Here is a 15,585-nt window from a genome sequence, read left to right on the forward strand (position 1 = left end):
CCAGCTATCCTCTCTGGGGTGAAAATAGGTTTTTGTCATCAAATACATTACAATGCTTTCTAAATATTTTGGGAATAAATAAAGGTTCTCACTGCTACTACTTCAAAATAATCTTAGAGAATTTAAACTGAAATTATCTTCTCTCTTATCAGCTCTCTTCAGTTCCTTAATTTCAACAACTTTAAGATGTGTGGACTTCAATTCCCACAGTTGGGCAAAGCAGTTAAAAATGTTGCTTCTTCTATTTTCTTAAAAATCTGGCTTTACAATGCCTATATATAGGAATGTTTAGAATGCAGTTAGATGTCCCAATCTGATGTTAAATAAACAGTGGAATCTGTCCTTTAGCCAATGAATGAATTTCAAAGGAAAATTTTATATGAAACATTAACAATTTAATTTTCAGGAAGTTAAGACTTTATTCAAAAAGGTGTTTGTTAAGAGGTGAAGTTTCTTAACATATCACAATTTTGCTGGTGTGGCAAAATGCAATTCCGCTTATTAATAAGCCACATACAAGCTTATTAAATAAACATTTTATATAAACCTTGTAGGCCAAGATGGGCAATCAAAGCGTCACAAGCTCACATCTTGCTGTACATTATTTCTATCTGCTTAAGGAACACTGATGGACAGGAAATAGAATGGAAGGCATATCCAGGTTTATATTAAAATATCTCTTAAAATTGTGATTATTTATATCTTGCCGTTCATGGACAATTCTTTCAAAGCATTTTCAGCGCAATCTAAGCAGTTGGAAACTGAACTGCAATTAAATATTTGAAAGCAAGAAAGCTTCGAAAGGCTGTTGGTAATTATTTTATAAGGGACAATGAAGAGTCGGGCCAAATACGAGTGAAGAGTTTTAAAAATCCACAGGTGAAAAAAAAAAAAGAGAAGTGAAACTGAACGTCCCACGAAAGGGCCCAACCTGAGCCAACGTCCCCTTAGGTTACAGGGGTTCTCAACCTTGGCAACTTTAAGACTTGTGGACTTCAACTCCCAGAATTCCTCAGCCAGCTTTGCTGGGAGTTGAAGTCCACAAGTCTTAAAGTTGCCAAGGTTGAGAACCCCTGCCTTAGGAGAAAAAGAAACGTACTAGCGCGCATGCGCCAGAACCATTTTCCCCTCTCCTCGCGCAGTCTCCGCGGCAGGACCCGCGTTTTCTTGAGGGCGGAGGTTCCTAATTGTTAAGCTTCAGAAAGCGTGAAGCGCGAATATAGGAGAGGTGGAGTTACGGCACAATCACATGATTTATGGTCCAAAGATGGCCGGAGAGGACTTCGTTGTCGGGGAGGCGGCCGCCGCCGCCGCTACCACCGCGACTCAGTCTCCGAAGCACAAACATTCTCATCTTGGGGGGAGCCGTTTCCGTCCCCAGGAGCAGCTATTCATCTGCTCGTTCCCATTTTGCGATGCCACCTTCAACCGGGGCTGGAAACTGGACGCGCACCTGTGTCGGCACACGGGCCAGGTACGGGAGCATGAAGTGGGGTGGGGGCCAAAAAGGGTACCTGGCGGGCAGGAGCTAGAGCGGTGATTGGGTTATCGCTCGGAAAACATTTCCCGGGACGACCAACCGTTGGCGCGGAGTGCTGGGCGGAGGGCGGAAACAGAGCCTTGCGGAAGGAGTGCGGCGGTTTCCATTGGAACGTGAGAGGTGGGCGAATGACCAATCGGTAAGAAGTAACTTTGTGATAGGGCGGTTATTCAGGAGAAGCGCATGCGCGGCGGTTGCTATGGGAACTGAGGTGTTTGTTCGTTTCTTTGGCTTGGCGTCTGTTTCTCTGGGTTACTCGTACCGCAAATAATTANGCTGATATATACCATGAATTAAATTGCTGCTATTTCTTTTATTAAATCTCTTGGGCTCCTTACAAAAGTGGGGAGCTCCAGACTTCCAAGTACTTAATCTGACGTATTAGTTTTAATTTTACATATTACGTTCTCAACTAATTGATATTAATGTGGGATAAAAATAAAAATGAAAACTTGTATACAAATTTTACTGTAGAATGGTGATGGACTATATGCAACTCATTTTACACTGGGTTGACAGTTTTAACTGCTGCTTCTTGGTCCCCAGAATCATTTGAAGAAGCAAATTAACCTACGACCTTCTCCTCAGTGCAGTGCTAAGTTGTGTATTTTCGTCTAAACATTCAGGTAAATAAAGGTTAGCAGAGAAGATAAAATACTAGTAATGTAGCAAAATGAACAATTATTAGAATAATGATGTGTCTGCATAATTGCTAGAATAATGAGGTAATGCATAATCACTGGGAAAATTCACTGGGAAAGTTCTGTGTCAGTAATATGTGGCAACCAAATGCGCTTTGCACATGGATACTTTGTATGTAGCAAAACCTTCCATTGTATGCCCGTGAGAAACGAACCAAATGTATTACAGTGTATTACCATGTGTAGTCCCTTTGTTCCTGAAAGGAGGGGAGTATAAAAACTGAAGTCTAATCCCACCCTCCTCATTCAGAATTGCCTATCTCTAATATGCTTCTGGACCTTGCGCAAATAAACTTCTCTGCTAAACCCCTCTGGAATTCGTAAGAGTTCTTTCGTTTTCCACAAGACTAGTACTAGTTGTTCTCTATTGGAGCATTATGGGTTTAAGCTGGACACCAAAAAAAAGTCGTCCTCTCATCAGGACCTATTAGGAAACAAAGTACCCTAACACAGGATTTATTCAGTCAAGTATCCTTAATATGTGTTACTCTGTTATCCCGTTGTTTTAAAAACATGGTTTTTTCATCTAAATTATGGATCAATTTTGATGGCTAAAAACGAATTATGGAAATGTTTGAGTAACTGGAAAGTTTGCTGCTTGTTGATTGTGAATCAGGTCTGTGAATTGATGGCCTCTAACTTGGTGGCTATAGACAATAATAGGTAAGTTTCTGTTAAGACCAGATTGGCAAAATGAGAAATTTCTAATGTAACTCTGGGAAAATAATAGTTGCTCATCACCAACAGAAAAGGAAGTAGAGAAAAATGGACATGGATGGGACCTGAGAAAGCAAGTAGACATTTAAAAAGAGAACTAAAACAAAATTTTTAAAATATATTTTTTTTAATTTTAATTTTTTTAATTTTACCAGCGACCCTTTGTTTGCATTTTTGAAGGCTGTGAAAAAGGCTTCACTAGAGGTTTCCACCTTAAGCGTCATTTTCTTACACATACTGGAGAAAAACAATTTGTGTAAGTATATTATCATTTGGGCAACAAAAGTCCTAAACAATTCTGACACCAGTTTGTATAGTTTACAACATGTTTCTATAATTTAGTGGATTATTCATATATCTCAGTGTTATCAATTGTGTAAAATAACTAGATTGCAAGTTTTTTTATTGACTGAAAGTATATTAGTATGTTTAGCAGAAAGGAAATAAATGTAGTACTGCTGACAACATAAAAATATTTTTTATTTAGGTAGATGTTGATAGATAGATGTAGTTTATGTATTTAGATAGATGTAGTTTACATGTTAAACATCAGTCTAAGCTTATTGGCTTAAACCAATGTGTTTATTTTTAGGAAGTTACTTAAAATCAGATATTTGTTTTAGATGCATCTACTACAATGTATCCATTTTTGTTTGATTATACTTTAATATTTCTATAGATGCACAGTAGATGGTTGCAATAAAAAGTTTACAACAAAATCAAACTTGAACAAGCATGTTCTACGGAGACATCATCAGAGAAAATATGTAGTAAGTGCCTCTATTTCTTCGCTACTTCATTCCAGACACGAGGAAGTAGTTCTTGAAACTTGTGTAATTTAGTGAAGTCAACACAACTCTGGCATTCTTAATGTGTTAGACTTGTTGCCATAATCTTCAGCCAGATTAAGGGCCAGGTTAATGGTATATTGAAGTCTCCAACATCTGTTGGAAGTCTCCAGCATCTGGAAAGCATAATGCTTTGATAAGTGTTGGCTATTTCGCATATACCAACCATGGTTGAAGTTGTACATATAAGCCTTAATCAATTGGTTTAGAAAGTTTTGTGAACTTAGTTGATCTTGCCTACTTAGGTTGTAGATCAGCAAGCCTATCCCACTCCTCCTGCTCTCCTTTGCAGTAATAGAAGATGGTGTACATCCTTGTAGATTTCAGTTTGTTAGATATGATAAGAGACAAGGGATTTTTTTTTCTTGCCATAGTGGGCAGGTTACATTCTGAAAGAGGTTTGTTTGTGCAGATTAATTGCAGCCTTGGTGCATTCTCTAAACTACATTGGTTTAATTACTGATAATTTGGAGTCCTTTTTGCTAATTTGTACAATTATATAGTAAGCCTTTTGATAAATGATAAAATATATCATAATTTATGAGTTTATTGTGGGTTTTCTCTGACTGTAACCAAATTGATTTTCCAAACAGTGTGACTTTGAAAATTGTGGGCAATCTTTTAAAAAGCACCAGCAGTTAAAAATACATCAGTCTCAACACACTGGTGAACCATTTTTCAAGTAAGTGAAACATTTTGACACTTTGCCTATTTAGTTAAAATCTGAGAATGAATTTTATTAATAACTTTAAGGATACCTGCAAGTAGGAATTAGAAATTGTTACAATAAGGAAGATATTATTAAAGGTCTTCAGATAGGATTGGCATATCTTAAATTCATATAATATGTGACAGGAAATATTAAGCTCACTGCTCATTCTTCTCTCTGATCTGGTGAACATTATACTTTTAACATTTTAGTGTGAAAATTGGTACCTCATATAAAAACAGTACACATTCATATTCTGAAGTACTTTTTCTGAGAAAATACTTGTTCAATTACAAGTACCAATTTTTACACTTGTTATTTTCTATCCCCTCTTCTTTGATTGTTTAAATTGATCTGAGTTTTGTACTTTCCAACCACAGTATCTGATTAAGCACCTCAGAAATTTCCAGTTTTCACTTTGGCTTGTGTTTATTATTTGTTTAGTAGACAATGACTGTTAAATTTATTTAATGTAGTTATACATCAAAATACATGATAAAACTAAACATAATCTGTGAATTTAAGGGGATATATATGTAGCATTTCCTTAGTCATATTTTTGCCTTCCTGATCTGAACGCAGAGAATCTTCTCTGAATGTTTTTACTGAAAGGTGATGTTACAGAATGAAGAACTGAAGGAAAAAAGTTTGCTTTCAGTCGCAAGAGAGTTTATACCTCACAGTTCATAAGCAGTGATCTCTATTTCCATTTTGAGCGACTGTGTTTGTTGTCCCACAGATGTGGTCATGAAGAATGTGGAAAGCGCTTTTCTTCACCCAGCCATTTAAAACGTCACGAGAAGATTCACCAAGGTAATTATTCCTTTGTTTCAGTAATGCTAAAAGAGTAAGAATTGGGATAACGTAGTGGTTTTAACCATGATTAGTTGAATAAGCTACACTAAAGGAATTCACACAAGAGCCGGAAACAAACAACATATTATATAAATTAGACAGTTGAGGTGCAATGCAAATAAAAAGTGTAGATCGAATGAGAGAACTCTGAATAGTTTTTTTAAAAATAGTAAATAAGCATAGAAAGTGCAGATGTTGGCTATAAAATCCTAAGTTGAGGCCATATGATGTCTCACTTAATAGTCTGCAGTGATTTGCTTAACAGCGGAATGGTAAATGATGTATAAGTCTGTCACAATCATGTAATGTTTTACTTACTAACCTTGCTGGTACCAATTGTAATCACTAAGGAATGTTTATATCTGTAAAGGAATTGCAGAAATATGGTACAATATTTTTAAATCCTCTTTTTGAAAGCCTCTTTTATATATTTAGAGCGGCTCTCTTATTGGGAAGTTTGTCTTAAAAGTAACTTGTTTTAGAAAGTTCATCCACTTGATTAATGATAGTTGCCAAGTCTGTGTTGCCTTGTTTAATGCTCATTTATACCCCATATATTCATTGTTTTTAACCCTAGCTCACTGTAAGCAGCTGTGCTTGCACTTGCTATACTAAGGTTCTGCAAGTGAGTCAGTTTTTTTACTCCCTTTTGCACAGCTGGAGAGTAAGAGCTTGCTGTCGTAACTCCCAGTTTCTTTTATTATAGCTGTGCAAATGAAATTTGAGGATTTGCAGTTCAGTGACATCTAAACAATTATATTTCTTCTGCCCTCCCCCTTTATAAGCAGAAGGCACTATGCAAAATGAGCAAGGCCCTAGACCAGGGGTGTCAAACTCGCAATGTCACATGACGTGTCGTGACGTATCGTGACTTTTTCCCCATTACCGGAGCTGGGGTGGGCACGGTTTCGGCATAACTCATCGGTTTGACACCCCTGCCCTAGACCGTGAGTTCAAGTCTTGCCTTAGTCCTGAAAGCCAGCTGTGTCACCTTGGGCCAGTCACTCTCTCAGCCCAAACCAGCTCCCAGGGTGGTGGTTGTGAGGAAAATAGGAGGAAGGTTTGTTTAATATGTTCACTGCCTTGAATTATTTGTAAAAATAATAAAGGTGTAAAATATGCATTTATTTTTTTGAAGCCAGTTAACATCAGTTTTTGTTATAGGTTATGCATGCAAAAAAGAGAGTTGTTTGTTTGTTGGAAAAACCTGGTCAGAATACCTGAAACATATGAGACTCAGTCATGTGGGTAAGTTTTAAAGTTGCTGTAGAGTTACTTTCATAATTGAGGCAGCATACATTGATTGATAAACACATCTTAAAAGTTATGCAGTATTCCTGTTATTTAAAAAGAAGCTAATTCATGTTAGAGTCCATTGAATATTTCTTCCGTTACAGGTAGAGCTGGACTTACAACCAATATTTTTGTTGCTAAGCAAGACAGTTAAGTGAGTTTTGCCTCATGTTACAATCTTTCTTGCCACAATTGTGAAATGAATCAGTTGCAGATGCTAAATTAGTAACATGGTTAAGTGAAACTGGCTTGCCCATTGACTTTGCTTGTCAGAAGGTCGCAAAAGGTGATCACATGACCCTGGGTCACTGCAACTATGATAAATACATGCCAGTTGCCAAGCATCCAAATTTTGATCACATGACCATGGAGATTCTACAATGGTTGTGTGAAAAACTGTCATAAGTCACTTTTTTTCAGTGTCGTTGTAATTTTGAACTGTCACTAAATGGTTGTAAGTCGACGACTACCTGTGCTCTATTTCCATCTTTATGAATAAAATAAAGTTTTTCCGTAAATATATCAATTGTTGATTCACAGCTTCTCACACATAATACGTGTGATGAATATGTAGATACTTACAATAGAAGTGCAAGTATAAGACATGCTCATAGGACCACACAGAAGTTTCAGTGGGTCCACTGTCCTGTTTTCCAGCTGTGACTAGCTAGATAAGTTTGAAAAGTCCACAAGAAGCATGTGATGTAATGAGACTCATCTGTTTCTATGGACTGGTATTCAGAAATGTGTCTGATCCTCAAGTAACATATAAACATAGCAGCTATACTCCTATTCAGATGCTCTATAAATGGTTTGATTTGTTCTTAAATTTGAAGTGTTGCCTATCATATATATATATATGTATCATTTGTTCTTTAGAATTTGGACAACTAATAAATTCAAATAAAATAACCACTTAAACCAGGCATGCCCAACTTTTTGGCTTGCCACTTGGACCATACATAAGATATATAATATAGTTAATGTATATGAATATACATAATATTAAAAGTTTATAGTATTGTGGGGCTGCATTACCGGCTATCCAAGATCACATGTGGCTGTTGGCTGCTGGTTGGAAACTCCTGATTTAAATCAAATTCTCTTCTCCTAAAATTGTATCGCAGCTATGCAATCCAGGAAAAAAAAAAGTTGCTTAAAGAAATTACGAGAGCATTTCTCAACCTCAAAGTATCTTTCCTTTCTGAACCTGAATGCTGCACAACCATTATTTAATATAGTGGTCAAAGTAATGCACTGATAGTAATATTGTTCTTTGGGAAGAAATTTAAAGAATTATGCTTAGGACTCTGCTTCTGCCTCTTGTTTTTCCTTTTCCACTAGAACCAGTTACCTGTCAAGTGTGTTCCAAAACATTGACTCGCAAAGATTATCTGAAATGTCACATGAAAACACATGCCGTTGACAGAGAAGTTTTTAAATGTCCAAAGGAGGGCTGTAAAAGAACATACACAACCGTGTTCAACCTTCAAAGTCATATTCACTCATTTCATGAGGCAAAAAAACCTTTCGTGTGTGACCACCCTGGCTGCGGGAAGATTTTTGCAATGAAAGTAGGCATTTTAAACACTATTATTTGATAAATATTGTTCATCTTCTATTTCAGGTCATAAAAATATTTTTATTCTTTACAGCAAAGCCTCATAAGGCACATGGTACTACACGATCCTAATAAGAAAAGGTTGGACAAAAAGGTAAGTCACATTCTTGAATTTTCTCCTAGTAGGAGCTTACAAAAATGGAACAAGTATATAATTTTGAACATGAAACACACTGCATTCCAGAAGTTCTCCTGAACTTCTCTGAATAAGTCATGGTTTGGTCAAAACAAAATCCAGAACATTTTTGTACTTCTGGGCTCAGCTAAACAAAATACAGATTTTCTTGTTCTTAAGTCAGAACAAAGCTTACAGAGATCCTAAAATGATTTTATGGCAAGTAGGGCCAGGCTTCAGCCCATTGGGCCCTCCCTCCCCTTTTCTCAATATATGTCCCAATAGCCCAAATACTTCCATGATCTTCCTAGCTCCTCCTTTATTTCCTTCACCAATGTCTTTGGCTGTTTCCGATCATTATTTCTCCAAAATATTTTTGCATGTAACAGCTGTGTTTCAGTCCATATCTGGAATAATTCACCTTTGGTCCAGATCTGGACCCAATGTACTAGTTCTGATTGGACCAATCTATCTGAAATTATCTGCTCTGATACAAATCTTTTGCAACTGTATAATAACTAGTAAGATTCTCTTGGGGAAGGGTTATACAGGCAATTCTTATTCATGACTAGCTGTACCCGGCCATGCGTTGCTGTGGCTCAGTCTGGTTAAATTTCCTTCCCTCCTTCCAAATTTCCCTCCCTCCTTCCAAATTGATTTAAGGTTCCCTTAATTCTGCTGTGATATTCCAAAACCGAGTTGGCCAAACAGCAAGTCACAGTCAATTTTATTGTTAACTGTTCTCTGTTTTTAATGACAAAAAAGGGATATTCCATTACAGTTCTTTCTTTTGGATCTTACTTCCTCAGAAACCACAGCAAAAGCGGAGCCTGGCCTCTCACCTCAGTGGATATATCCCTCCAAAAGTACAGCGAAGAAATTTATCTTCAGTGGAAGAATCTCTACCCGCATCTGTAGCAAGCTGCAAACAGCAGGCTGCTGATGGCTGAAATGCTATTCGTTGACAACAGTTTTAGATGTGCCTAACAGTCATCATGAGACATGCTCACAAGAAGTGGCTTTGAGAAGGTGGCCATTGCCAAGTTTATAGAATTGGTACAGAAGGCCAATCTGTATTGGTACAGAAACGACAAAATGACTTGTATTCTTTTTCCATTCCATTTTTAGGAGAAAAAACTATCACTGCTTGGTTACATCTGAGTCCATAACGTTGCTTCCATTCTTCTGAATGTCTTCATTCTTCTGAATGTTTTCCACAAGATTTAATTTCTGGATCTCTTTCTTTGATAAATGTCTCAATATACAAGTACTCCTTCCTTCTGCAGCAATAGAGGGCATGGAGTGATACGTGGCTTTCTCACGCATTGTATCCAAAATCTTATCAAAAAATGTTAACTGAAAATAAGACGAATTGGCTTAATGAACAGTTTGAATATTTTTTGCATCAATTAAGGGATGTTGTTACATACAAGTCACTCTATTTTATACAAATAAAATACCCCAATGGATCCTGAAACTAGCAAACCAAAATTCAAACAGTTTAAATACTGGCTTGCAGATCTTCATGAGCATGAATGAAAGTTGTATTCCTATCTTTCTGAAAATGTACAGCTGTTACTGCTCCCAACTTTACTCTCTGTGAAGCTCGCTACATCTTACAATTTCTAAGTCATGCACCCAAGAGTATTGATTTTAAGCTAATATATACTCTTTCTGGTTTTAATGATGCTTCCTTCAAGTAATGTTGTAATTCCAATTATATGTAGCAATAAATGGGAAAGGATATTATTTCACTGACAAATGTAGTAGTAGGCAGTGCAAAGCAAATAAACTTTTACTCTTTTGACCCAAATGAAACCACTTCCTGGCAGTCCTTACCTTCAGACCGAGAGCCTAAAGCCCCCCTTGGTGATGCTGAATTACAAGCAGCCCAGCCTCCATTGCAATAGTGAAAGATGCTGGGAAGTGAAACACAATTTTTTTTCCATTTGGCAGGAAACCAACTTAGAATATTATGATCTCTGCCAAGAGATCATACCTCAAAATGTTCCAATAAGCTTACCATCTTTTCAGGTCCATCTGAAATAGATTTTTGATGCAGCATAATTTTCACATGGTACTTCTTGTCAATCCATTCTTGAATTTGTTTTACTTTTGTACTGAAATCGTGTTGCTCTGTAACTGTGGACATTTTGATGATCTTCTGTTGAACAGGCCCTGTTAAAATAAGACCATGAGTTAAACTAGTTCCTTTCAATTTGTTAATAGGATATAGTTCACTTCAGTTAAAAAGTAAAAACAAGCACAAACACAAACATACACACACACCCCAGTCTTGTCCAATTCAATGAGGACATGCCCTTGTCCTATGTGGAAATTAAATAAAATGAAATATGGCCTTATTCACAAAACTCTGCCCACCCCTGGTTTAATGTATTATGCGAGCCAGGCTACCATGGCTAGATTAACCAAAGTTTATAATAAACTGGGAGTTAGCATAACATCTGAATTGCCAGTATCTTTCACAGAAACTATGCATACCTGCTTTGGGGCTGGCTTTCTCATCTCTAATTTTGAGGCGCTCTTCATAAATTTGTTTTCCTGTCATTAGTCTATACTTGGGTGGATCTGTTTTCTCAGACAACAGGACAAGAATCATCCCTCTTTCATCCATGATACGAAGTACATTTGCCCTATGCATTTCTCCCATGTCTTCGCCATTCTCATCAATTAGTTGTATCTTGTTGTATGGGATTCTCCTCCCAACACTTTCAAATATTTCTCTGGCATTTTTCTTTTTTGTTTTCTCTTCAATGACTTTTGTACAGAATGCTCGACTGTAAGAGCCTTTCTTATCGTGTAGTGCTTTTAGCCAAATCTGAGCTATTGCTGTATTTTTCTCTGGCTGCATCGTAAAGCTGGTAATATACCGAGTTATGGAATTCACTTCTTTCCTTCTAGCCAGATCCAGTAATTTCTTCAGGTATAATGACGTCATTCTAGGATGGGAGCAGAAAATAAAACATATAACCATGCAATCAAAATTTATTATTTTTAAGTTCATTGTCAAGTTACCCTTTTAATTTAAAAATATCATGTAAAGTTAAAGAGTTTGAAATTTAATTTTAAAAAGTTTCCAAACTTCTAAAAACATGTTTTTAAGACCCCTTGACAAAGAAAATATTAAACTGTTAAATGCTGAAAAACATTGTTTAGTTCATTTTTATTGAGTAGACAAAACTGCAGTTTTTACAGTTGTGTAAATGTGCTATTTCAATAAAGTGTACCCATACACAAAATATTAAAAATGCAACACAAGATATATGAATTAATGTGTGTATAAAATATTTAACAACCCATATGATAATAAGGCTATCTATGTACTGACACCATTTTAAATTTAAACAGCATGTTAAGCTATGGTTGCTTAATACTGGATTACTGAATAAACTGCTAGTCTAAATTTTAAATAATAATAATAATAATAATAATAATAATAATAATAATAATAAAAAAAGTTGGAAGGGACCTTGGAGGTCATCGAGTCCAACCCCCTGCTCAGGCAGGAAACCTTATACCATTTCGAACAGATGACTGTCCGTCTCTTCTTAAAAACTTCCAGTATTGGAGCATTCACCGCTTCTGGAGGCAGGTTGTTCCATTGGTTAATTGTTCTAACTGTCAAGAAGTTTCTCTTTAGTTCTAGGTTGCTTCTCTCCTTGATTAGTTTCCATCGGTTTATAAGCTATGGCTTATAAGTTTATAAGCTATGGCTTGTAAGTTTATAAGCTCTGGCTTAATTAATAGATGAGATCAAAAGCAAGGAAATCACATTTAAGCTTAGTGTGATCTAACTCAGGGTCCCCAACCCCCAGGCCGTAGCCCACTACTGGGCTGTGAACCATTCAAAACTGGGCCAATAGTGGCTGTATAATGATCCAAAAATTATAGCCTTATAAGAAATGTACATTATGTAAGTTTTGTGCATATATCGCCTGTGAAGTTAGAGCAGTCTTTGTTTAACCAGATGTCCCAATATGTTGAATTGCAACTCCTGTAATTTCTTTAAAATATGCTTAAAGGAATACTTCTGTGAGAAATTTCTGTTCAACATTTCAGGAACTTCTCAATGAGGTATTTTCTTTTCAAAACCTGTTTTCAGTAATGGTTACAGCAGGCCATAGAGCATGTTAAAAACAGTTCACAGATCTCTGAAGAAAAGGCAAAACTAGTGATAGAAAATTGCCTGAATAAGAATAAACTTTTAAAAAGCTTTTTGGTTTTATTCTGTCATAGAATTCCTTGCAGAATCCTTAGGTTCTGTTGGATGCAGTATGAGAAAACCATGATCCAGAGCAGGGGTGTCAAATTGCTGGCCTGTGGGCCAGATGCATCATAGCGAAACCGCACCCACCCCATTGCCAGCAATGGCAAAGAAGTCGCGATACCTTGCAACACCTTACGTGATGTTGCGAGTTTGACACCCCTGATCCAGAGTCTTTTTATTCCTAAATTTAAACTACAAGAGAGCAGCAATAAACGTATTTTTATCATCTCATTAGTATTGGGGAAGTGACTTCCAAATTTATGTTCTCCACAAGTGAAGCAGTGACAAAAGAATCCCTGAGGATAAAGGTATTCACATACCACCTTTATACAATTTATTTTTCTAAGTGCACCATGAGATTGAATAGGTTTCAGGTTTTGAAACGCATTGCCAAACAAAAAGGGACAGGAAATAGTTTGTGAAAAAGAAAATGTGGATTTAGTAAAGACCAGCTGTAGGTCTGCAACTGGCTAGTTCAGTGGTTCTCAACCTGTGGGTCGGGACCCCATTTGGGGTCGATCGACCATTTCACGGGGGTCGCCAAGCAAGGCTGTCCGCCATTTGTTTTCCCCTTTTCCGGCGGGTGCCTTACCTCCCTTGGGCTGGGCCAGCTGGTGGTCGGCCTGCTCCGTCTCTGCCGCTTGCCACCTACGCCTCAGCCGGCGCAGGGGGCGGAACCACACATGTGCGGCGCTCCCAGGCAGGGAAAGTCCTCGACTTACAACCGGTTGGGTAGTCCTCGACTTACGACCGGTTGGGTAGTCCTCGACTTACGACCGGTTTAGTCCTCGACTTATGACCCGTTGGGGTCGCGGCATTAAAAAGGTTGAGAACCACTGGGCTAGTTGTTTCTGAGGAACCTGGAATTCCATTCCTCCCAGCCAAAACTATGGGATTGGTCCGATCATAGCTTCTGCACCTTGCACTTCGAGCGTTAACTCTCTTGGTGGCGAAACCCATTACTCCCTGCAGAAGATCCCTGGTTCAAAGCCTTAACTTGCCCTGGACGGGCTAAAACAACCATAACTTGGCGATTTTATGATACGTGGACTTCAGCTCTTAGACATCTTACACATCCACACTCTTTAAAGGCTGAGAAGTTGGGTTATACAGTGCAGTAGGCAAACGCAGGCACGAAGGTCACTTGAACTGTTAATGCGAAGGACAGCCAGGGTGCATCCCAAGCTAGGCGACCCAGGTTGGCTGTTTCCTAACTGCTTTCATAGAAATAACTCCATCTGGGGCTTCTTTAAAAAGAAAACAAATCCTGCAAATGTAGGTGCTAGGAACACCCTTTCCGGGTTCCCTGCCTCGCCCGGGGGAATCACGGCAAGGTAAATACTCACCTGACGCGGAAGCCACAGTGCAGGAACGAGAAAAAGGAAGGGGCGGAGATGCCAGAGAGGAAGAGGAGGAGCTCGTGAGCTAAGGGGCGGGGTTAAAACCTCCCGAGGCACTGTGGACTTCAATTCCCAGAATTCCTGAGCCAGCTTGGCTGGCTCAGGAATTCTGGGAGTTGAAGTCCACGAGTCATAAAAGAGCCAAGGTTGCCTACCCCTGGACTCTGGAGAGAGTCTCAGACGTGGGGGGTTTATGGTTGGCCGAAGGTAGTTTTTGCAAGGCGGCTGGACCCTTTTTTGTTTTTTTGCTTGAAAGCGTTTCGCTTCTCATCCGAGAAGTTTCCTCCGTTCAGGCTGAGAAACGAAACCTTTTCACGCAAAAGCACCGTCGGGACTCCCCGGGCGCTCTTCTTTCGGTGCTTTTGGTTCCTTGGAACCGTCTCCTCGGAGATCTCACGTCAATCCCTTGGGGGGGGGGGAGCTGCTTTCCTTGCGCATGCGCGCTGCTCCTCCGTCGACGCACTTGTGCTGGGTCGGTTGTTTCCCCAGCAAGCGGCTGGAGCCGACGGGTGCGAGCTTGCGTGTCGCTCCGACTCCTCATTCATGGGGGTCGGGTGTCCACCTTTCCTAGTCCGGCAGACAGTGGAGCAGAGGTGGAAGGGCGTGTGCCACATCTGGGGAGGAACGCAGAGTCTTGTGGGAGTGAGCAGCCGCCTCCCTCTCTCGCCAGCCCTCTGGCTTTGGCGGGGCGGACGAGCGGGACCCGCACGGAGGAAGGGGACAAGCGAGCCGTTCGGGCGTTACCTTTGTTTTGGCAGGGGTCCGTTCTCCGAGCTTGCTGTTTAGAATGGGCCCCTGCCAAAAGCTACAATCCGAGCTAGAATATTCTCCGCAATCTCTAACAGTGTTTCTCAACCTTGACAATTTTAAGGCATGTGGACTTCAACTCCCAGAATTCCACAGCCAGCAATGCTGGCTGTGGAATTCTGGGAGTTGAAGTCCACATGCCTTAAAATTGTCAAGGTTGAGAAACACTGCGTCTAATACTTCTGTTTTCTCCTGCTCATGGTTTAAGCCAGTGGTTCTCAACCTTTTTAATGCCGCGACCCCAACCGGTCGTAAGTCGAGGACTACCCAACTGGTTGTAAGTCGAGGACTTTCCCTGCCAGGGAGCGCCGCGCATGTGTGGTTCCGCCCCCTGCGCCGGCCAAGGCGTAGCTGGCAAGCGGCAGAGACGGAGCAGGCCGACCACCAGCTGGCCCAGCCCAAGGGAGGTAAGGCACCCGCCGGAAAAGGGGAAAAAATGGCGGACAGCCTTGCTTGGCGACCCCTGTGAAATGGTCGATCGACCCCAAATGGGGTCCCGACCCACAGGTTGAGAACCACTGGTTTAAGCAGAGAAGGAAGTTAAGGAAATGTGGGTGAGCTAACAAGCAGTTAGGACTGGCGATTCATCTTTGCAACCATCGCTTGCTTTGTCCCGCAAAAGAGCCAGCGATCGCTGCCTAGAGTCCTCCGTCTTTGCCGCTGCTTCGTTGCCTCTAGGGAGAAGTTCACA

General features: G+C 39.6%; 2 protein-coding genes across 2 annotated transcripts; one reads left to right on the plus strand and one right to left on the minus strand.

Moving 5' to 3' along the window:
- The first annotated feature begins 1,250 nt into the window (after nucleotides 1-1,250).
- On the plus strand, nucleotides 1,251-9,379 carry GTF3A (general transcription factor IIIA). The gene is made up of 9 exons (XM_015815645.1): nucleotides 1,251-1,474; nucleotides 3,114-3,214; nucleotides 3,638-3,728; nucleotides 4,400-4,488; nucleotides 5,255-5,328; nucleotides 6,535-6,618; nucleotides 8,008-8,237; nucleotides 8,319-8,378; nucleotides 9,209-9,379. Exons 1-9 carry the CDS (start codon nucleotides 1,268-1,270, stop codon nucleotides 9,347-9,349), a joined length of 1,077 nt encoding a protein of 358 aa, XP_015671131.1. The 5' UTR covers nucleotides 1,251-1,267; the 3' UTR covers nucleotides 9,350-9,379.
- A 55-nt stretch (nucleotides 9,380-9,434) lies between these two features.
- MTIF3 (mitochondrial translational initiation factor 3) lies at nucleotides 9,435-14,068 on the minus strand. The gene is made up of 4 exons (XM_015815647.1): nucleotides 14,034-14,068; nucleotides 10,902-11,359; nucleotides 10,423-10,577; nucleotides 9,435-9,755 (listed from the first exon to the last, which is right to left on the minus strand). The coding sequence occupies exons 2-4, from the start codon at nucleotides 11,356-11,358 to the stop codon at nucleotides 9,540-9,542; spliced, it is 828 nt and encodes a 275-aa protein (XP_015671133.1). The 5' UTR covers nucleotide 11,359; nucleotides 14,034-14,068; the 3' UTR covers nucleotides 9,435-9,539.
- Between the last annotated feature and the right edge of the window lie 1,517 nt (nucleotides 14,069-15,585).

This window comes from Protobothrops mucrosquamatus, unplaced genomic scaffold (genome assembly GCF_001527695.2).
Source record: "Protobothrops mucrosquamatus isolate PMUCROS unplaced genomic scaffold, P.Mucros_1.0 scaffold358, whole genome shotgun sequence".
Lineage (NCBI taxonomy): Eukaryota > Metazoa > Chordata > Lepidosauria > Squamata > Viperidae > Protobothrops > Protobothrops mucrosquamatus.

Bases quoted from the DNA above. Each gene is read 5' to 3' on its own strand.
- MTIF3 (XM_015815647.1), bottom strand. From the start codon at position 11,358: ATGACGTCATTATACCTGAAGAAATTACTGGATCTGGCTAGAAGGAAA. The intron at 10,578-10,901 runs GTATGCATAGTT...TTATTTTAACAG, and splicing joins GAAAGCCAGCCCCAAAGCAG to GGCCTGTTCAACAGAAGATC. The intron at 9,756-10,422 runs GTAAGCTTATTG...TCTTATTTTCAG, and splicing joins CAGATGGACCTGAAAAGATG to TTAACATTTTTTGATAAGAT.
- GTF3A (XM_015815645.1), top strand. From the start codon at position 1,268: ATGGCCGGAGAGGACTTCGTTGTCGGGGAGGCGGCCGCCGCCGCCGCT. The intron at 3,729-4,399 runs GTAAGTGCCTCT...TTTTCCAAACAG, and splicing joins ATCATCAGAGAAAATATGTA to TGTGACTTTGAAAATTGTGG. The intron at 8,379-9,208 runs GTAAGTCACATT...TTACTTCCTCAG, and splicing joins AGAAAAGGTTGGACAAAAAG to AAACCACAGCAAAAGCGGAG.